Source organism: Gobio gobio (assembly GCF_949357685.1).
Source record: "Gobio gobio genome assembly, chromosome: 8".
NCBI classification, from domain to species: Eukaryota; Metazoa; Chordata; class Actinopteri; order Cypriniformes; family Gobionidae; genus Gobio; species Gobio gobio.
In genome coordinates this window covers 25,747,642-25,771,537 of record NC_137114.1, presented here as the reverse complement: position 1 = coordinate 25,771,537, position 23,896 = coordinate 25,747,642, and the positions used below count along the sequence as shown (strand labels likewise).

At 42.4% G+C, this 23,896-nt stretch overlaps 1 protein-coding gene across 1 annotated transcript in view; it reads right to left on the bottom strand.

The window, feature by feature from the left end:
• Positions 1–3,356: 3,356 nt before the first annotated feature.
• Positions 3,357–23,896, bottom strand: part of frem2b (FRAS1 related extracellular matrix 2b) — a 137,588-nt gene continuing 117,048 nt past the window's right edge. The window contains exons 18-24 of the mRNA XM_079823951.1: positions 20,382–20,486; positions 19,778–19,905; positions 18,665–18,799; positions 12,267–12,393; positions 11,963–12,150; positions 6,016–6,162; positions 3,357–5,154 (exon numbers count right to left, since the gene is read on the bottom strand). Coding sequence (XP_079680077.1) covers positions 4,663–5,154; positions 6,016–6,162; positions 11,963–12,150; positions 12,267–12,393; positions 18,665–18,799; positions 19,778–19,905; positions 20,382–20,486 — 1,322 coding nt within the window. The 3' untranslated portion in view covers positions 3,357–4,662. The remainder of the gene's footprint in view (positions 5,155–6,015; positions 6,163–11,962; positions 12,151–12,266; positions 12,394–18,664; positions 18,800–19,777; positions 19,906–20,381; positions 20,487–23,896) is intronic.

The window sequence follows — 23,896 nt, the reverse complement described above, 5'->3', positions numbered from 1 at the left end:
CTGTGATTCGAAACACCCATGTCACGTGACTATGGCTAAATGAAGCTTCAAAGTGTTTCATCAGGTGGCGCCTTCCGAAACTGCGTTGATTAAAGGGGGCGGGAACAAGCCACACAGTCACACATCTGTAAACCTAATTCACCACAGTTTAAAAGTGAAGTAAATCCATCTTCACCTCGTGGGTTTTTGTGAGAGGAGAGTGATTTTGTGATAGCAGTGATTTTGTGATAGCAGTGAGATTTATAGTGCGCTTTGGTTAGTTATATTTAGGCTAGATTTTATGGGGCGCCGTTTGTAAAGCGGCTCACGCTGAAAATAACAGCAACATTTTGACACATTTAGCTTCAAACAATGTTTAAAAAACTGGTATGAATTTTTGGCGGTCACTTTTTTAGCACATTTACAACAATATTTGTCAACTTAGAGATATATTTTAAATAGTTAAATCTAAATGTTAAATCTAAATCTAAATGTTAAATCTAAATCTAAATGCTAAATCTAAATCTAAATGTTAAATCTAAATCTAAATGTTAAATCTAAATCTAAATGCTAAATCTAAATGTTAAATCTAAACGTTAAATCTAAATGTTACATCTAAATCTAAATGTAAAATCTAAATGTTAAATCTAAATACAAAATCTAAATCTAAATGTTAAATCTAAATGTTAAATCTAAATATAAATGTTGAATCTAAATGTTTCGGGTGAAACTAAATATTTAACTAATATGCAAATTCAGAATGCAGATAACCGGTTTTAACATTTAGATTTTACATTTAGATTTTACATTTAGATTTAGATGTAACATTTAGATTTAACGTTTAGATTTAACATTTAGATTTAGCATTTAGATTTAACATTTAGATTTAGATTTAACATTTAGATTTAACATTTAGATTTAGATTTAGATTTAACATTTAGATTTAGATTTAACATTTTAGATTTAGATTTAACATTTAGATTTAGATTTAACATTTAGATTTAACAATTAACATTTAGATTTAACATTTAACATTTAGATTTAACTATTTAAAATATCTCTAAGTTGACAAATATTGTTGTAAATGTGCTAAAAAAGTGACCGCCAAAAATTCATACCAGTTTTTTAAACATTGTTTGAAGCTAAATGTGTCAAAATGTTGCTGTTATTTTCAGCTTGAGCCGCTTTACAAACGGCGCCCCATATTCTCCCATATAGCCTATTATAAAAGAAAATGCTTAATGTGGCTTAATACAGTAGGACGGTGATATTAAAACTGATTAGGCTTACACTTTATTGAAGATGCACTATGTTGCATATCGTCACCTTCCTAAAATAATTGCCTAACATTGAAAAAAGTTGTGATGAACAATGTTGTGTTCATAATCTGATTTAATCTGCTTGCCTATAGTCAAGTCAAGTCAAGTCAAGTCAACTTTATTTATATAGCGCTTTTAACAATGTAGATTGTTTCAAAGCAGCTTTACAGTGTTAAACAGGAAAATAATGCAGCATAATTTTATTCAGCTGTATAGCCATTCTGGAAAAAACGCTGATGTCATCAGTTCATTTCAATTATCATACAGTGACAGTGTGGGCTTTAGATCAATAATTTGATCAGTAATTTAGTTTAAATGGTTAATTTAGTTTATTATTTAGATTTATTTCGATGTTTAGTTGAAAAATTTAGTGTCCCCAACTGAGCACGCCAAGCCAGAGGCAACAGTGGCAAGGAAACCAAAACCCCATTAGGTGACCTAATGGAGAAAAATAAACCTTGGGAGAAACCAGGCTCAGTCGGGGTGCCAGTTCTCCTCTGGCCAATTAACAAACAGCGTATTATTATTATTATTATTATTATTATTATTATTATTATTCTGGCAGCTTTACAGCTCAGAGGTCATAATAGATCAGAATATTCGAGGGACCGGGGGCAACATGCTGGAGAAGGGTTTATTGAGGATGATGTTGATTAAATAATTATTAAAGTGCAATATTAGAATGATCGGAGGCAACACACTGGAGATGGGTTTATTGAGGATGACATATCGATTTAAGTATTATTTCATTGTAATTTTCGAACAATCTGAGTCAACACGCCGGAGACGGGTTTATTATCTGATCTAGATACGGCCCGGATCCGGCTGACTGCAGTAAACCTCGGGATAAAACAGTGAGACTATCATTAGCGTAGATGCCATTCTTCTGATGATGTAACGAGTACATCAGGTGTTATGGGAAGTGTTCCCGGTTCCGGCTGACCTAGTTAATGCAGCCTAACAATCATTTCATTGAAAAAGTGTTTTATGTCTATGCCACAGTAAAGAGATGTGTTTTTAGTCTAGATTTAAACTGACAGAGTGTGTCTGCTTCCCGAACAATGTTAGGAAGACTGTTCCAGAGTTTCGGAGCTAAATAGGAAAAGGACCGACCGCCTGCAGTTGATTTGGATATTCTCGGTATTATCAACTGGCCAGAATTTTGAGACCGCAGTAGACGTGATGGAGTATAATATGTTAAGAGCTCGCTCAAGTATTGGGGAGCTAAACCATTTAGTGCTTTGTAAGTAATAAGTAAGATTTTAAAATGTATGCGATTTTTAATAGGCAGCCAGTGCAGTGTTGACAGAACTGGGCTAATATGGTCATACTTCCTGGTTCTAGTAAGAACTCGAGCTGCTGCGTTTTGGACCAACTGGAGTTTATTTTTTAAGCGAGCAGGGCAACCACCCAGTAGAGCATTACAATAATCTAACCTTGAGGTCATGAACGCATGAACTAACTGTTCAGCATTTTGCATTGAGAGCATGTGCCGTAATTTAGATATATTTTTAAGATGGTAGAAAGCAGTTTTACCTACCTATACAAAGTAATAATCTCGAGAAGTAATCTCTTGCGCATATCTCTACACCATATTGTGTACATTGACCTCACTTATCGGAAGTGATCACGCACTGAAGGATGTTGGACATATTGGTGTATTAGAGGTAAAAAATTATATAAATACTTTTCGCTTTCTCACACAAACTGATCATTTCGTGTCTTAAGACATCAATGTGTCGTCACGATCCTCGTGTTTCATTTGAATTTGGATGCTTTGGGGGTAAGCAGATAAACATCACATTTTCATTTTTGGGTGAACTGTCCCTTTAAAATCAACAAGTTCAAAATGCACTAAAATGCATTTATTGTTTGCATAATCTAATAAAGAAAAATAAAATAGCCACTAACTGGGAATTTATTTTAGCATAAAATGCTATTTTACCTAGTAACCTGTTATTCAATTTATTATATTTAGAACTAGTAGACTGAATAGGTACCATAGAGTAAATTACACCGTATCACTCAAACCTGGACAAATTGAGTGCCAGTCACAAAGCCGGTCAGAGCCAGTCAAGTTTATTTGGCGATTTAAAACTTTATTATCCAACGTGATGGCAAATAGGCTTTCCAACTAATGTAAAAAAAAAATCGATATATTTATATAGTATAATAGCAGTACATTTTTCTCTCACACACGTGTCCCACATTCACTCAAAATCACTACTGTCCTGCAACAGAGCAATAACCAGGTGGTCACCCTACGGCGGATAGACCTTATTCAGAGCAGTACCATGAGAGGTATGAAAGCGAGGCATCCACTGTAAAAAGCTGTATAAAGCTCCTAGATCAATCATTTTCCAAAGCTTGTGTTGTCTAGAGTTTTTTGTCAACTGACATTTCTTGGAAAGATATTGCAGTGTTTCTTCAGCAGAGCAATTCAAAAACACATTTAATAACAATGCAACCCACTGAAGAGATGCATGCCTATCCCTCACAGCCCCGCTTTCATAGCCCTTTATAAATCAAAGATGACGCTGCTGTGAATAAGGTCTATTGTGTGACGTCAAAGAAACGCTACAAGGCAAAATCATTTGATCATTTTCCCCAACAATTTATCAGACTTATAATACACTATGATACATTTTTACACAGTATAATGAAATAAAAAATAAAAATAAAACACTTAGTGACCATAAATATGTAAAATACAGAAAAGGAATAGGCTACTAATGTGCTTTTGTTTTGCCAAAAAGTAAAAATGTCATAATTGATAATAGCAATTCCGCTAGTTTGATGTCACTGAAGTTATTGTACTACATTATATTTCTTTTAAAAAGTAGATACAATAGCAGTGAAAAAAAACAAACACAAAAAAGTTACATAAAACAAAACAAAAACAAAAAACTGTTTTGCCATGGATGGATCACGCAACCAGTATAGTACAATTCATTCATCGTTATAATACTAACAAGCTATTAAAAATAATCAGTGACTGAAAACAATTTATACAATATAATCCTTTCCCAAAATACTGTTCTTTCATCTAGCACCTTTGGATATAAAGTAAAACTTTCATTTGGATGAATATCAATGCCATCAAGCAGTAGTAACAGTAGTAGTAGTAGTAGTAGTAGTAGTATACAAGACTCTCTCTGTAAAAGATTCAGGCTTCAAACATTTATTAAAGCAGTGACAACAGAAGTGCTTCTGAATTTCAAGTACACTTTCGGACCATCAAAATCCCGAGGAGAGGTAGAGCAACCACTCCAAGTCACTACGTGTCTTTGTGTGCCCAAGCAAATGAACAAGAGGCACTTGCAAACAAACAGTGATTTGAATAGGAGGGTCCACTCTTGGGAAATCAAACCTCTGAACTGTCATTGCTATCGAGGACTTGCGTCATCATGGGCTCTGTGCTGTTGGAGCTTTTGGGGGGCTCTGTTACATTCTTCTCCCGCCTGGATCGCACCACCAGAATGATGAGAACGACAAGGAGGATGGTAAAGAGAAGACCTACCAAGATTCCTATGATCAAGACAAGCCGGTCGTCACTAGAGTCCCTGTGATTCAGTTCTCTTGGAACGATACCCTCTGCTTGGGATTCCTCGTGAAGGTTGGTTTGTTTTTGAGTGCTGCGGTCCAGCTCTATATGCAAGATGTTTGTGCCGCGGTTATTTTCTGCGCCAATACCTTGAGCCAAATCTGGTACGCCACTGGCTGACCTTTTGGAAATTGAGTGGCTATGTGTCACAGAATGATAGTTAAGGCTCCTTTTCCCAATTCCACGGTTTGCGTTGTCCCTGGACCGGACGGTGTAGATTGTGTGAATGTACCACTCCCTGCCTGCCGACACCTGGGAGGAGTGTTACAGTGTTATCATCAGAACATGATCGCAACGTTTCTTAAAGGGTTAGTTCACCAAAAAATGAAAATTCTGTCATTAATTACTTACCCTCATGTCGTTCGACACCCGTAAGACCTCCGTTCATCTTCGGAACACAAATGAAGAAATTTTAGCTGAAATCCGATGGCTCGGAAAGGCCTCCATTGGCACAATGCACTTTACACTCTCAAGACCTATAAAAGGTACTAAAGACGTCATTACAATCCATCTCACTACAGTGCAGGTTCTACAATAACTTTATAAAGCGGCGAGAATAGTTTTTGTGCGCAAAAACAACCTAAGTAACGGCTTATATAGTGATGACCGATTTCAAAACAATGCATCATGAAGCTTCGAAGTGTTATGAATCAGCGAGTCGAATCATGATTCGGATCGCGTGTCAAACTGCTGAAATACGTGACTTTGGCGATCCAAACCGCTGAATCGACTCACTGATTCATAACGCTTCGAAGCTTCATGATGCATTATTTTGAAATCGGTCATCACTATATAAGTCGTTATTTAGGTTTTTTTTGCGCACAAAAACTATTCTCGCCGCTTTATAAAGTTATTGTAGAACCTGCACTGTAGTGAGATGGATTGTAATGACGTCTTTAGTACCTTTTATAGGTCTTGAGAGTGTAAAGTGCATTGTGCCAATGGAGGCCTTTCCGAGCCCTCGGATTTCAGCTAAAATATCTTCATTTGTGTTCCGAAGATGAACGGAGGTCTTACGGGAGTCGAATGACATGAGGGTAAGTAATTAATGACAGAATTTTCATTTTTGGGTGAACTAACCCTTTAATGTGCCGGCTGTTGTGTACCTCTTACCTGGAACAAAGCTGTGGAATCCATCCTAAAGCCATCAGAGCCCGGCTGCCTCACCAGCGCCAGTGCTTGAGGATCATCTACAGCGAGGAGAGCATTGAAACTAATGCTACCAAATGTTCTCGCCTGAGTCTCTGGCTGAGCTTTGTCCTGTAAAGCAGAATGAGTTCAAACTTACATGTTATACTGTCAAATGATCCTGAAATCAACACAAAGGCAAGGTTGTTCTCCATGCTCTCAAGAACAATTATCAATCCTGAACAGTGGTATAGGTAATTAAAGGGGTCCTATAATGCTTATTTTTACAAGATGTAAAATAAGTCTCTGATGTCCCCAGTGTGTGTATGTGAATTTTAGCTCAAAAACCCAACATATAATGTTAAAATTGTCACTTTTTGAGGGTGAGCAAAACGTGCCATTTTTGTATGTGTCCCTTTAAATGCAAATGAGTTGCTGCTCCCAGCCCCCTTTCAAGAAGAGTGCGGAGCTTCAAGAGCTCACGTTAGCAGCTCAGATTACTTAATGCAGACATGCACTGAAAAGGTCTGAAACTGTTCAGCCTTATGTTCAAACTGGACAATGATGGAGAGACTCAGGAAGAAGTGACAACATGTAGAGTGCAACAGGACATTTCTGAATGGTTAGTTGATGAATTTATGTAGCTGATGTGGAGCTAACTATCTTCAAGTCATCGATAAGCATATTCTGTCAGGATAATCTATAAATTGCTCGTGTGGGAACTGTTGTAAGATGCCTTCAGAGCCAGAGAATATATGCTGCATGAAGATAAAACTGGTATAGTTTAGTTTCATCTTGCTTTTATGACATGCTTTTGCATCTGTATTGCAATAAATGTGAAAAGACGGATACCACAGCTTGAGCAGACTCCTAAATGTGCTCTACTACAACAACTCTTCCTCTTCTCAACATGGCCTCACCCCCTTTGTTCCGTGTTCCCGGGGGCAGGGTTTATGTAAATTGTAGGGTTAGTGATGTCACTAACCCGTAAATAAGCTTGTTTTAGTCCCTACCAGCCGTTTGTTGTAGTCCTTAAAAAGCGATTTCTTTAAAAGAAACATTGAGTGTCATAACTTTGCATATGTTGTTAATGCTAAAACAGCAACATTACACACTAACAAAAGTTAAAAAAGTGAAATTATTATCAACCACCCCTTTAAAACTAAAGCTATTAACTCTTTCCCCACCATTGACAGCATTTTCTGGGCAATCCATGTCTTCAGTATTATACATTAGAGGTACGTTAGAGGGCGCTATTACATCTTCTGAAAGAGTACAAAAGCTCCGGATCAAAAAACAAGCAAAGAAGCAACAGAAACAAGGGATAGAAGCATTGCTTACTCATATGTAACCTAACACGATCATCAAACATTAAACAGAATAAAAATAATCACAAAACTGCCTAACATTACAGAGTGACGCCCCGTGAATAGGTATAGGACTGTGAAGCTTTAGAGGTGTTGATGGACTCAATATGTTTTGATCATCTTTGTGAATCCAATCTGGATGTAGTCATAGTTTTTAAGTCATAGAATTACAGGGGGTACTATACCCCCAAAGGGACATAAATATCAGTTTTGTGGGGGTCCAAGCCATCATTAATGAAAACAAATGAAAAAACGAAAACTAGGTGGGAAAAAACATTGTTGTTAAATGTCCTTAGTTTTTGTCTTTGTCAAGGTCTTTCATTTTTTAATGCTATTTAAAACATGTAGCGTATTCGTTCAGCTGCATTTCCTTTCCCTGCTCTCCCACCGTCTCTCTGTCACTCATGCGTCTCTCACATGCGCGCACACACACACACACACACACACACACACACACACACACACACACACACACACACACACACACACACACACACACACACACACACACACACACACACACACACACACACACACACACACACACACACACACACACACACACACACACACACACACACACACACACACACACACACACACACACACACACACACACACACACACACACAGAGGCGTAGCAAGCTTTTCAAAAGTTTGGGGGATGGATGTGGTTTGTTTGTTAACAATAAAAACTATGAATACAATGACAGAAGGGTACAAAAGGTATAACATACAAGATATATAATATATATATTATACATACCTCGTTTTTTTTTTACCACGGTGTTCAGTTGGGTTCTGATGGCTATCACATCAGTTTTTTGCTATTCTATTCTTAGGCGACGGGAACAGAAAGAGGTTAAGGAGAAGAAAAAAAAGCTAATTTTTTATTTTACTTAAAAGACTTGAAAAACCTTACTTAAACTTAAAACTTTACTTAAAAAAGCCTTGTACACATTCCTAGTGTATAGTATAATATAAAATAAATATATATAAAGATTTACACTGGCAGCTCAGAGCTGTACAGCTGCATTTAAGTATGTCATTTAATGAATAAATGTAAAAAAACTCTACATAGACTTCACTATAAAATAAATTGATTCTTATTAAAGCTACTGTATTCATGTTTTTCAGTCAAGAACAGAGAGTGCTTTTCTATGTCTTTTGTAGTTTTATTAACATTAAAGTCCTCATAGTAAGAAATAATATGGAAGTCAATGGCTACCATCAGCTGTCTGTGTTCAACAGGAGAAATGAATACAGGTTTGGAACAATATTAGAATGAGTAAATAATGACAGAATTTCAGAGGTGAACTGTCCCTTGTTCTATAGGCTGCGCTGCTGTAAAATTTAAGACGTGCATCTAATATACAGACACACACCGATTTTACTTTCAATTTAGACATACATAACCGACTGTGTTTGTTAACCTTGTGTGTATTTGACAGTATTTGCGCAGTAAGACGACTACTTAGTCCAGTAATCATGTGTGTGACAGGCGTTTAGTATGCGCGCTCTGCACGTTAAAACGGTGCATAAGCACGCAAATAACCGGCAAGGCTTTAAAACGCATGCAAATAATGAACTTTCGTGATTGTGAATAACTATAGTGTTCTGTGAGTATAACTCTGACACCAGCATTGCAAGCGTGTCTAGCACTGTGTATAGTGATTGGATATTTGTTCATATCAGCGCGTAGACTCACAGGCACACTGCAAAAACAAAACAACAAAAACAACGCAATTCACAAGCGCGTATTGAACCGTGAATGCCGTACCAAACGGTTTAATATTATAATGAGAATCGTGGCATCCCTAAAGCGTTTGTGCAAAACTGGAGAAAAGTGTGGGTGTTGAACCCTTTCACCGGGAAAAGTGTGGGTGTTAAAACACCCACATCCCCCACGGGTGCAACGCCCCTGCACACACACACACACACAGCCCCTCCCCACCGTGCACACCGCATCTCCATGAGAACGAGTGTTCGCTCGACGTTGAAAGCAAGTTCGCGAAATGTTGGTATCTCTATCTCGTGAACATCTTGTGATTACACAATCACACATTAAAAAGTGGTATAAAAATATTTTAAATTCGGAATATAATTTTGTCAGTGTGTTAATGTCGACCCGAGAAGCGATTGAGCCTTCTTTAGAAAGTTAACTAGTCGCAAGTTTGAGGTAAAATGCACTTTTTGGTTGTGGTTGTCGATGTCAAAACACTATATAAACTGTGATTCGAATATTAAATAATGTTGTCCTTTATTTTTACTTTTACACTGAATGTTTGCTGCTTCAATCAAGATCGAGTAGGCTATTGACTGTATAGGGTAAATTTAGTATAGGGTGTAAAAATTTTACAGCTGTGGTATTTACATAGGGTGTGAATTCTGTATAGAAGATGTGACTAAAACTAACACTAAAACTAATAAAAACTAAACTAAAACTCTTTTAGTAAAGGCTTAACGTAAATAAAACTTAACTAAATAAAAAGCCCACTTTAAAAACTAATTAAAACTAAACTGAATTTGAAAACAAACATAACACCAGTGAAACCTGTGGAAACATAAAAAGAGCCAAGTAGCCTAGGCTAAATAGTACATGCTAGTATTTGAATTTGTTTTTAATTGGTTAATATTGTTTTTACATTCTATTATTTCATATTTTTAGTTCGATAAATGCAGTTTCATCTGAGAACCCTAATACTATCTTAATGAAACTAGGATTTTATTTTATTCACAGAGACACTATGAGGAAAAGGAAAGGGCACACAGACATCAGGCACTTTTTTGGTGCTAAAAGAATAAGCAGGAAATATTAGCACTAAGATCTACAAACAATTACATTAAAAGTGTAAGTGCGGTTAGGTTTTATACATTGAATATGTGTTAAGGAAAGGGGTGCCAGCAGACAGGAGAGGCACAGGATGAAAGCCGTGAGCAGGCTGCAGGGAGACGACACTAAAGGTATTACTTTTACTAGTAATTAGAATGGTATTTCAGTGCACTTAACTTCTAACTTTTGAGTTGATCAAAACAGTTCTCTTTTGGATATATAATAACAATGAGATATTCTGTAGCCTACTGATTATCAGTTTGTCGCATGTTTAGACCTTGTATGTGTGTTGCACAACACATGTTGCACTTGGAGATCACGGTGGGGATTGATATGGTAGTGGACCATGATGGTCATAGAAGAAGTGAAGGAGCAGTACCCCCAAATTATAGTGGAGTAATTCGCACTCTGGATGTAGTCTTTTTGTTCAAAATGTAGCTTTTTTTTACTAAACATGCCCACATAAAATGTTTGTTGTTTTTGTTTTTTTTCTATTTATTTTTTTATTTAAAGCAGAAGCTCAGTTCTTTCTTTTAATATATTGTATGTTTAGATATTCATACAACAAATTATTCTGGGGGCCATGAAAATTTTGTGAAAATGATCAAAAATGCAGGCACTGCATACAAAACAACAACATAATGTTAATTGAAATATAATAACTGAAATAAAATAAAGTATAAATAAACATTTTAATTTCAGTTACTTGCCAAGGCAACATTTCAAATTTTCATTTAGTTTAAGATGAAGTACTAAAATTACTAAAACTGACAATAACCAAATACTTAAAGCTGCAATATGTAACATTTTTGCAGTAAAATATCCAAAAACCACTAGGCCAGTGTAATATATTTTGTTCAGTTGACTACTTACAATATCCCAAATGTTTCCAACTATTTGTAAATCATGAGAAAATTGCTATTTTAACCAAGGAACTGGGACGTGCAAGGGAGTCGCCTGCCAATTGCGTTACCCTCAGTTTCCAGTTTTATTTTGTAGTAATGCTTACTGCAGTGTGCAACAAGTGTCATAGCAGCCGCCGAGCGAACGCACAGAGTAACGTCATAACATAATTTTCAACACACTCAAATTTATCTGATATGATAAAAACAAAATACTAGACATATTTTTAAGAACAAAAACTAATAAATAAATAAAAAACACATCTTAAAACTGAAAATGTTATTAAAATTTTTTAAATAGTTATTTGCAGAAATAAAAATCTCCACAGGAAGTGTCGAAGTCACACTTCTCTCTGTTTATGTATATGGCAAGTCACGTAGGGACTGTGCTCCTCCGCAGCGGTTCCTACCAGTCTGGCCTGAAATAGTCCCAATATAAACACTTATTATAAGTGTACCATAATGATTAAGGGTAAGACAAAAACACAGTTCGGAAAATTGATTAATCTTGTACATTCTCATTATATAATTTTTGTAAATCTTGAACACAAAAAAGTTATGGACTGCAGCTTTAAGTAATTTAATTATTTCAAATGTGAGACTAATGGCTTAACTGAACGACTACTAGTCGACTATAAAAAATCCTTAGTCGGGAGCAGCCCTACCTAATTCATTATGCCATTATATTTAATTCCATTCTATGTCTGCAAAAGTTTCCTAAATATGATTAATTGTAACTACAATTAGCTGTTTGTATGTATTTCTTTAATGCTACTGCAGGGAAGTGTTTATGCAAAGTTTGGGCTTTATTAAACAGTGTCTATACTTACAATTATCTTGAATCGATACAAAAGAGACGGTGAATCAGCTAGGCAGCCATACTCAAAGTTGTCAGGGTTGTACTTTGGGATGTATCCATCCGCCCCTGTGCACAGGAACACCTTCTCGATGTTACAGATGAATGAGTCTCCAAGATTCTGAACAGGATCTACCATTACACGGCCATAGATAACATCTCCTAGAGAAAAGCAACTGCCCTGAATTAGTGAGGTTTCATACTTTAATTTTCATAATCTTTATTATGGTCACAAGATCAAATCACATATGAATAAAGTGTTGTTTTTAGCATTTTACCCTCTGAGAAAGCTGTATCACTCTCCTGACCGAAGCCCATTGAGCCGTCTGACAACCAGAGAGTCCTCTTTGAAAGTAGGAGCATCTGTGTGTTAAGACTGAACTCTGCTGACACTGGATCACTCACCTAAAGGGAACAACACTCACATTACTTTTTCACTAAACTTTTGAAGGGGTAATATTACAAATATGTTTCCACCAATGGATAAAAAATAAAAAGCGACTTGCGAATTGCGAGATATAAACTCACAGTTGTGAGAAAAAAGTCAGAAATGTGAGAAAAAAGTTGCAAGTATCTTTTTAATACTTTTATGCTGTGCCTGAAACAAGCTTCCTTAGGTACCACACCCTTGGGAGGAAAACTTAGTTTGACAGCAGAAACATAAATATAGACAGATAAATGTAAATACCAAAATGTAAATGCCAATTCTAATAGAAAATCTAAATATAAGATAACAAAACAAATATTAAAATATCAACAATTAAATATATACACTACTGTTCAAAAGTCTGGGGGCAGTAGGCTAGAACTTTTTTGAAGGGGAATAAAATTATATACAGTATAGCAAGGATTTATTCAATTAATCAAATTGACAGTAAAGACATCTATAATGTTACAAAAGTTCCCATTCAGTCGGTCACGTTCGACGTACGTCGGACGTACTGACGAATTGGGATCACTTCTGGGAGCCCCTATCAGCTTCGAGCTATCTAGAACCGGCCAATGAACAATTGGCGTGCGAGATTTGCATCTCACGCTCCGCCCAGCGCCGTGGGTATAAACAGGAAGCGAGAGCGAATGCACGCTGTCATTCACTTCGGAGCCAAACGGCATATGAAGAAGACTCTCAACACACTGTTTGAGTATTTCGCTGCTATCAGCAAGACTATTGAAAAGAAGACCGGAGAATCCAGAGGAAGACGCGTGTTGGAGGAACGGCACACTTCAGCGGGACCGCGCTGACTCATCGGCTGCCTCTGCAAGCAGAGAAAAACTGCTGTTTTCACAGCAACAGCACTGTTGGTCTGGTTGGGCGTTTTTCCTGCTGAGTACAGGCACGGGCTGCACACAATTTCCCCCTGAGTGCTTCAGCACAGAGCGTTTCCTCACAAAAAGAGCTTCACGGGTGACGTGGCGTCTTTTTCAAGATGTCTTACCACCCGTGCATTTCTGGATGCGGTCGTTCCCTGTCCCCTGCTGACGGTCACAATCGCTGTCTCACGTGTTTGGGCACACAGCACGCTGAGGCGGCGTTTGTGGATAGTTCATGTTCCCACTGCGGGAACATGACTATATCGGAGCTAAGATCGAGACTCTCCTACCTCCGGGCTGGGGGAGTCCCCTTACCCATCCCACGAACTAGGTCTACCCCTAACCCGGGTGGACCTGCTTCTTTGGATGGCCAGGGTGATCTGAGGATTACTTTTAGGGCAAACCCGCCGAGCGAACCTCCGCAGGCCCCTAATCCCTCAGCTCCGCAGCCAGTAGAGCCTCCAAGAGAACCCGCTGGACCCTCCCACGGGAGACCAGTGGTGACTTTTGGAGCTCCAGCGGACGAACAGATGTCGATCGCTGCATCGGAGGGGGAGTTTCAGTCCTCGGAGGATGAAGGGTCAGCTGTACTGCCTCCCTCTGGGAGAGTGGCAACGGCTGCCCCGGACCCTGAGATGGCTGGTATGCTTGCCCGGGCCGCCGAAAGGGTTGGGCTCGAGTGGAACCCTCCACCGTGTCCCGAACCCTCTAGGTTTGAGGATTGGTTCCTCGGGTTGGGTCGCGCTGGTTCTCAGCGTCCTGCCCCGACACCTTTCTTCCCGGAGGTGCATGAGGAGCTCACGAGGTCGTGGACGGCACCTTTTTCTGCCAGAAACCGACCGAGTGACTCCTCCCCCCTCACTACCCTCGACGGCGGACCAGCCAAGGGTTACGTGGGGATCCCGCCAGTGGAGCGCGCCGTCGCGATGCAACTGTGTCCGGCGACCGCCTCTAACTGGCGCGGTGACCCACGTCTCCCGTCCCGGGCCTGTAAGTTCTCTTCCGGTCTGACCGGGAAGGCTTACAAGGCTTGCGGACAGGCTGCGTCCGCTTTGCATGGCATGGCGTTGCTGCAGGTCCACCAGGCCCAGGCACTCCTTGACATGCACGAGGGTAGGCCTGACTCAGAGCTCCTCCGGGAGCTCCGGACGGCGACGGACCTCGCCCTCCGGGCGACGAAAGTCACCGCCCGTGCCATTGGTCAGGTGATGTCCACGCTTGTGGTCCAGGAGCGTCATCTCTGGCTTAACCTGGCTGACATGAGGGAGACCGATAAATATCGGTTCCTGGACTCCCCCATCTCGTCAGCTGGGTTATTCGGCGACGCGGTCGAGAGCTTCGCCCAACAGTTCTCGGCCGAGAACTATCATCCTACCCCGGCGGCCCGCTGCTGCCTCCGCCCCGCTGCCGGTGGCACCGCCTCCGGCTACTCGTCGCCGAGGACGTCCACCCGCCGCCGCCTCCGCCCCCGCCAAGGCACCGCAGCAGCCTAACACCAGCCGACGGCGTGGGGCCGGCCGTGGGAAGGATGTCCAGCCTGCTCAGGCCGCTGCCAAGCCAGGTGGCAAGCGTCGTCGCAAGCGACCCTGAGACGGGCCGCCCAGAGATGGAGGAAACTGCTCCTCGGGAGATGGCTGCAGCACCACTCCCTCCCCCGGAGGAGGGCTGTCCCTGTCGCCCCGCGTCTTTACGAAGGTTGCGGAGGCGGCCATTGCTCCCATGAGAGAGCATGGCGTTCGCATCCTCAACTACCTCGACGACTGGCTGATTCTTGCCCAGTCGCGAGAGCAGTTGTGCGAACACAGGGACAAGGTGCTCAGTCACCTCAGCCAGTTGGGACTTGGGGTCAACTGGGAGAAGAGCAAACTCTGTCCCACATAGAGGATCTCTTTTCTTGGTATGGAGATAGACTCGGTCGCGATGACAGCGCGCCTCTTCGAGGAGCGCGTCCAGTCAGCGTTGAACTGCTTGAATTCGTTCAAAGGCAGGACAACGGTACCACTGAAACATTTTCAGAGGCTCCTGGGGCATATGGCATCCGCAGTAACGCCGCACGGGTTGCTTCATATGAGACCGCTTCAACGCTGGCTACACGATCGAGTCCCGAGATGGGCGTGGCACAGCGGTTCCCTCCGCGTCCAAGTGACTCCGAGGTGCCGCCAAACCTTCGGCCCGTGGTCGGACCCTCTGTTTCTCCGGGCGGGAGTTCCCCTAGAACAAGTATCCAGGCACTCCGTTGTCTCCACGGATGCCTCATCCACGGGTTGGGGTGCCACGTACAACGGGCTTGCAGTTTCGGGTCTGTGGACGGGGCCTCAATGCAATGGCATATCAATTGCCTCGAGTTGTTAGCAGTTCGTCTTGCACTCAGCCGCTTCAGCAAGTATGCGTTTCCCCCAGTGAGCCTTCTTGCGCAGACACTGTGCAAAGTCAGGGAGGATGAGGAGCAAGTCCAGTTGGTCGCTTCGTATTGGCCCAACCGGACTTGGTTCCTGGAACTAGTGCTCCTTGCGACAGCACCTCCCTGGCCCATTCCTCTGAGACAGGACCTCCTGACTCAGAGACGGGGCACCCTATGGCACCCGCGTCCATACCTCTGGAAACTCCATGTCTGGTCCCTGGACAGGACGGGGAGGTTCTAGGTGTCCTACCGCAAGCGGTAGTTGACACCATTACTTCCGCTAGAGCCCCCTCTACGAGGCGCCTCTATGCGTTGAAGTGGAACCTGTTCGTCGACTGGTGCTCTTCTCGCCGAGAAGACCCCCGAAGGTGTTCGATCGGATCTGTGCTTACCTTTCTACAAGATGGGTTGGAGCGAAGGCTGTCTCCCTCCACTCTCAAAGTCTATGTCGCCGCTATCGCCGCTAATCATGAGCTCGTAGATGGGAAATCTCTAGTTAAGCATGATCTGGTCGTCAGGTTCCTTAGGGGAGCGAGGAGATTAAATCCGCCTCGTCCTCCCTCCATACCCTCTTGGGACTTAACTCTGGTGCTAACTGCACTACAGAGAGAACCCTTTGAGCCTCTGCAGTCAGCTGAGTTGAAAGTTCTTTCGTTAAAGACAATACTCCTGACTGCGTTGGCCTCCATAAAGAGGGTAGGGGACCTGCAGGCATTTTCGGTCGACGAATCGTGCCTGGAATTCGGGCCCGGTAACTCTCATGTGATCATGAGACCCCGGCCTGGATATGTGCCCAAGGTTCCCACTACTCCCTTCTGGGACCAAGTGGTGAGCCTGCAAGCGCTGCCTTCGGAGGAGGCAGACCCAGCCCTAGCTTTTCTCTGTCCAGTTCGTGCTCTCCGGACTTACGTGGACAGAACGCAAAGCTTCAGGACCTCAGAGCAGCTCTTCGTCTGTTACGGAGGACAGCAGAAGGGAAAGGCTGTCTCCAAGCAGAGGATGGCCCACTGGATAGTGGATGCCATCGTCTTGGCTTATCAGTCCCAAGACGTGCCCTGCCCGCTCGGGTTAAGATCCCACTCCACTAGGGGTGTTGCCTCTTCCTGGGCGCTGGCTCGTGGCGCCTCGCTGACAGATATTTGTAGAGCTGTGGGCTGGGCGACACCTAACACGTTCGCTAGATTCTATAGCCTCCGTGTAGAGCCGGTATCTTCCTGTGTGCTCACTTCCCATAGTCAGTCACACCGAAGTGCCTGTTCTTGTGTCGGCTTGCTGCGCCATTCCCTCCCCTATGACACGCTCCGATGCGTGACAGATGCGTGCGCTTATTTGCTCCAGTCGAGTTCCCCGGAACGGCGAACCCTGTTGAGTCCTCCGCAACCCGCGGCAGTCGGACGTGGCGGAGCGTTCGACGCCAGGTCTAACACTCGTATGCATTGGTGGAACTTGTGTTAGGCTGGGTTCCATATGTAGTGACCCCCACGGCGGTCCCATATGTGTATTCTTCCACGGTACGGCTCCCTACGGCAAGCCCGTGTCTTTCCCTCGGCAGAGTCTCCTCTGCCGTCCCAGGTACGTGTTGTCCCCCTCCACTAATTGGCCGGGGCCACCCCTGGGACTTCCGTATGTTGTGCTGCCCACGGTCAGCCCATACGTGTATTCTCCACATGTTAACTCCCTCTGGGCATGATGTGGCTTCTGCAGCTGCCTTCACAGGCACGCTTTCCCAGCGTTATCCAATACAGTCAGCTGAATGGGTCTTGCGGAACAGCAGCTTGGACTCTCCCTGCGTGAACTTTCCCGCCCGCATCAGATCGGGCTCTGAGGGGCTCATCGCTGGGCGCTGGAAGTGGTAGTAACTATGGCGTTTTCCATAGGGATCCCAATTCGTCGGTACGTCCGACGTACGTCGAACGTGACCGACTGAATGGGAACGTCTCGGTTACGTATGGTAACCCTCGTTCCCTGAAGGAGGGAACGGAGACGTATGTCCCGTCGCCACAGTTGCTGTACCATCACTGCAGGTTGAGATACTACGTTTGGCTCCTCAGTGAAAAACAGCGTGCATTCGCTCTCGCTTCCTGTTTATACCCGCGGCGCGGGGCGGAGCGTGACATGCAAATCTCAAACGCCAATTGTTCATTGGCCGGTTCTAGATAGCTCGAAGCTGATAGGGGCTCCCAGAAGTGATCCCAATTCGTCGGTACGTCCAACGTACGTCTCCGTTCCCTCCTTCAGGGAACGAGGGTTACCATACGTAACCGAGACGATTTCTAATCATTAAAGAGTCCTGACAAAATATGTATCATAGTTTCTGCAAGAATATTAAGCTGCAGTTGTTTTCAAGATTGATAACAAAAAAAAATATTGTGCCGAAAATCAGCATAGACAATTTGCTGAATGATTTCTGAAGGATCATGTGACACTGAAGACTGGAGTAATGATATATTCAAATAGAAAACAGTTATATTAAATTGTAAAACATATTTCACAATATTACTTTTGTGACATGCATTGTAAATGCAGCCTTTGTGAGCATAAGAGATTCTTCCAAAAAAAATAACCTCTTACAGACCCCAAACTTCTGAATGGTGGTGTACATTTGTAAGAACTTGATATTTAATAAACTCCACTAATTTCAGTATGTAATGTTCAGCAATTTAAAATGACAAGAAAGATATGGTGGAGTCTGCCAAACATTGTGCTGGCTGTAGACTAACATGAAGCTCTGATTAATCTTAAATAAAACTTTTAACAAGATGACTGATCATGCCAAACATTTCAGATTGGACTTTTTTGTAAACCTGTCAGGCTATAATGCAGACTTTGCGAAGAGGTACAGTGTGTATGATGTGATCCCTGCAAGCTTTAAATGCACTAGACACACACACAAGGAAACTCTGAGCTCGGCTATACAGTCACTGACGTGAACCCTTTGATGAGTGCTTATGATTCAGTAATGACCTGTTGGAAGCGTATGTCCAGATCAAAGGTAATTGGCTCTCTCGGGTGGCACACAGGACGGAAGCTGTACTCGACACTGGGAGGAGCCGTGCAGGGAACCAGTTTCACTGTGTAAGTTCCTGAGTAATCCCTCACCTGAAGGAAAGTATTTCAACACTTATCATGAGAGAGAGTAATGGACCCAATAATGACAAATGCCATCATGAACATAGTATTAAAGGAACACTCCACTTTTTTTGAAAATAGGCTCATTTTACAAGTCCCCTAGAGTTTACCATTTTTTATTACATTCAGCCGATCTTTGTATCTGGCGGTAGCACTTTTAGCATAGCTTAGCATACATCATTGATTCTAATCAGTCCATTAGCATCTCATTCAAAAAATGACCAAAGACACTTTCAATATTTTTCCTATTTAAAACTTGACTCTTCTACAGTTACATCGTGTGCTAAGACCAACTGAAAATGAAAAGTTGCGATTTTCTACACCTATATGACTAGGAACTACTTTCTCTTTCCTGCGTAATAGTCGAGGATCTTCGCGGCCGTACCATGGCTGCAGCGGCGCAATGATTCGTTGGTATTCTGTGAAACATGGTGGTAGTATACATCTTCGACTTACTATCACAGCCATTTACAACACACTGAACCATGGCTAATCACAAAGGTAAATCCACAACACAATTTGTCGGCTTGCAAGCCTGAAACTTTCTCTGCGACTATTATGCAGGAATGAGAAAGTAGTTCCTAGCCATATAGGTGTAGAAAATCGCAACTTTTAATTTTCAGTTGGTCTTAGCACACAATGTAACTGTAGAAGAGTCAAGTTTTAAATAGGAAAAATATTGAAAGTGTCTTTGGTCATTTTTTGAATGAGATGCAAAATGGACTGATCAGAATCAATGATGCTATGCTATGCTAAAAGTGCTACCGCCAGATACAAAGATCGGCTGAATGGATTCAAAAATGGTAAAACTCAACTATTTAACTCTAGGGGACTTGTAAAATGAGCCTATTTTCAAAAAAAGTGGAGTGTTCCTTTAAGAGCAGATTTTGAATTGGATGCAGAAAAATGTCATTTTTACAGTTACAACCAGACACGGTAAAGACTTACAGCAAAGTCAGAGATGAAGGTCCATTGCTGCATTGGCTGGTTGTATGTTGGCTCACTTCTCACCAAGCTAAGGTTAAAGGTCAGCCCAGAGTGATCCGCACACATGACCATGGAAGTCATAAGGGAGGCTGTGTTGACAGGAATGTTATTATTCAGATTGAACACAAGATCACACTGCCTCATCATTACAAGTTTCAGTAAATTGACCCATTAAATGGACATAATTCATCCCCAAATCAAAAGAAAACAAAAAATAAAAAAACATTAAAATATTAATAATTTGAACATTTTCAAACATTACATTTATGAATATAAATAATGTTTTTTGTAACAATTATAAGATCAGATTTTTTTACACATGACATATGTGCAACTGTTAGTTACAAAGGTACAATTATTATTTTAAATGAATTACAGTTATTAGAATACCAGTCATAACAATAGCTGGTTCTAAAAAATAAGCATAATTTTCTATATTCAAAATATAATTTCTTGTTTTTTTCTTTTTTATTCTGTTTCTAAATGTTTTCATGAAGCTGTGAGCCAAAAAAACAAATGCAAAACAATTATACCCGTTGTATTTTTAATATGCTTAATAACACACCTGAATGTGCAGTGACAAAGAGCCCCCGAAAACGTGCTTCTGTACGGAAGTTGACGACCAAACGGCCTTGTTCGTTTATGCGCATGCTTGTAGGATAGAGGGCACCTAAAAAAAAAAAATAATAATAATAAACCACATCCACATAATCCATACACTACTATTCCAAAGTGTGGGATAAGTAAGATTTTTTGTTGTTGTTGTTGTTGAAAAAAATCAATACTGTTGTTCAGCCATTATGCATTAAATTGATAAAAAGTAACAGTAAAGACTGCTTGTTTTCTATTCATCAAAGAATCCTAAAACAAAATGTATCAGTTTCCACAAAAAAAACAAACAACAAAAAATAAAACATAAAAAAAAACGTCTTAGGCCACAACTTTAACCCTGGTTCCCAGAGGAGGGAAATAGATGCTGCATCAAGACGCTGTGGGAATGCCCCTGCCTGCATGATTGCATCGTGAAGCACATATGAAATCAGTCCAATGGCGTGACGGAACATCATAGAGATCACCTATACTATAGGTGCGCTAGCTTCGGATAGGCTGAAGCAAGTCGATCACAGGCATGCAGGGAGTATGGCAGGGCGAAGCAAGCTTCTCGTTAACCCTTTTCAGGGAACCAGGGTTACAGTCGTAACCTGAGACGTTCCTTTTCAAGGGAACTTGAGCTGGGTCAAGACTAGGGTTGGGTACCGAAACCCGGTGCCAATATGGTACTTATATAACCGGTATGTACCGGACCGAATCAGAACGCAGATTTCGGTTCCTCATTTCGGTGCCAAAATTCAAACGTGCTTTCGCGCTTTGGCTGGCGCCGAGCCAGAGACAGACGCTCAGCGCTGGTCACATCACAACTCATGACAACTATTCAGTGTTTTCAACCACATCATGTTTATTTCAGGTTTCAGACATTTAAATGCTCATAAGTAGGTTACTAGCAAAAAACACACACTGATGTCTGATGTCAATGACAATCCTTTCAGACGGTTATAATTTGACTAACGTTGCGTGTTTTATTCACATCAGATACATGCACATTATATAGTAACTATATCGTTTACTCTATTCTTCGACCAGTTCACTGGTCACTAGCTTTCATGTATTTCGTGAGACGAGAATGAACTCAAGTGTTATAAATCCGACGGATCCGATTCTGAGGCGCAAACTAACATGGCGCTGCCCATTGCGCTTTATAGATCAACTAACACACATTCACTCACACATTTGAACATCAGATAGTTTGTGACACAGTTAAGAAGTTTGTGAATATTTTGAATAAAAAGAAAAAACGAAATAAAGCTGAGCTGTCAGCGCTATTGCGGCTGCTGTGTGTCAGATGAGAAACATGACGTATCGCCATGGAAACATTAAGGCGATGCATTCTAAAATATTTAGCCAGAGAATATGATCATATTTCAAAATAAAGCTGAAGCTCGAAGCTGGTTTGTAGCATACCAAGAATACAGACTATTGCTGTTATTACTGTAACTGTTATTTAGAGTTATATTAGGCCTGTTGTCGTTGGGTTAGGTGGCTTAGGTTTTACTGTGAATTTGTAAATAAGTCAATAATAATTTGTAAAGAAGTAAATTGTGTTTTGTAATTATTTATATTCATACATTTAAGTATGCATAATTATTTTTTAAAAATGGTTCAATTTAAATAAAAAATAAATAAATAAAAAGCCATGTAATGTCATCCACCTCGTTTTGTGGCCTTTATTTATTTTTTTTTAGTATCGGTTCAGGCACCGTTTAGGCACCGGTAACGTTTTAAAAGTATCGTCCGGTTACGTATGTAACCCTCGTTCCCTGAGGAGGGAACGGAGACGTACGTTAGTGACTAACGAATGGGGGTTTCGCTTAGAAGCCAATCATCTTCATCGTATTCAACAGCGCCCAATGGCAGTGCCAATGCCATGGGCATGCGGAATTTGCATGCGTAACTCCGCCCCACCTCGTGGGTATATAAGGAAGTACGCTGCGAACATCGCATTATGTTACTGCTGCAGGAGCCAAGACTGAACTCCTAGCGTTCCAGGCAGCACAGCTGACGTGGCTAAGGAAACGTACGTCTCCGTTCCCTCCTCAGGGAACGAGGGTTACATACGTAACCGGACGTTCCCTTTCGTTCAGTCACTACGACGTACGTTAGTGACTAACGAATGGGGGAACCTGTAAAACAGCGCCACTCAGCTGTCAACCAGTGCCCTGCGTAAGTGTGAGATCCCGCCACTTAAGGCCCTAGGACTCCCACTTATCACAGGATTACCAAGGTACACTGGGAAGCATATCCCAGTGAGGGAATGCCAAGATGCCTACCGTAGGGAGGACTTAGAGAATACACATATGACCCGCTGAGGGTTGCATATGGAAGATCTCTAGGGTACCAGCCGAAGGTGGATTTTTAACCCTAGGGGTGGCAGGGACTTGCCAAGGGAAAGACACCTGCTCACTGAGGAGGCTTACGGTGGGAATACTCGTGTGGGGGTCGCCAGAGGGGAACCATGCACACGGAGCACCTGGCCGGACATGAGGGTCTGGGCTCGAAAGGGCAGACTGAACTGATGTCGGCGTCGACAGTGCTGGAGGAGCTCAGGGCTCTCGGGGAGCTCACCTGAGGAAAATATCGCACGTATCCAGTCATGGGAGTGGAATGGCGAGCAAGCGAAGACACCTGAGCGTGGTCCATTACCGGCCCCTCGGGGGGGCGAGTACAAAGTCGGACACTGGCTCCACTCGGAGATTGTAGAATCTGGCGAATGTGTTGGGTGTCGCCCAGCCTGCAGCTCTGCAGATGTCTGTTAGCGAGGCGCCATGCGCTAGAGCCCAAGAGGAGGCCACACTCCGGGTGGAGTGTGCCCTCACACCAAGGGGACATGGTCGACCTTGCTGCTGGTAAGCCAAAACAATGGTGTCCACCACCCAGTGAGACAACCTCTGCTTTGAGAGAGCACTTCCCTTCCGCTCTCCACCATAACAGACAAAGAGCTGGTCTGAGGTCCTGAAACACTGCGTCATGTCTACGTAGGCGCGGAGAGCGCGTACTGGACAGAGCAATGCCAAGGCTGGGTCTGCCTCCTCCAAAGGCAGCGCTTGCAGGTTCACCACCTGATCTCGGAACGGAGTGGTAGGAACCTTGGGCACATATCCAGGCCGGGGTCTCAGGATCACGTGAGAGTTAGCCGGCCCGAACTCAAGGCACGCTTCGTCAACCGAAAATGCTTGCAGGTCCCCGACCCTCTTAAGCGAGGCCAATGCGGTCAGCAGAGCCGTCTTCATAGACAAGAACTTAATCTCGGCCGACCGCAAAGGCTCAAAGGGAGGCCTCTGCAGAGCACTTAAGACTACTGAGAGGTCCCAAGAGGGAACGAGAGGAGAGCGAGGAGGATTCAGTCTCCTCGCTCCCCTCAGGAACCTGATGACCAGGTCGTGCTGACTTACCTTTTTGTCTCCCAGGAGATCGTGGTAGGCAGATATTGCGGCCACGTACACTTTCAGGGTGGAGGGAGACAGC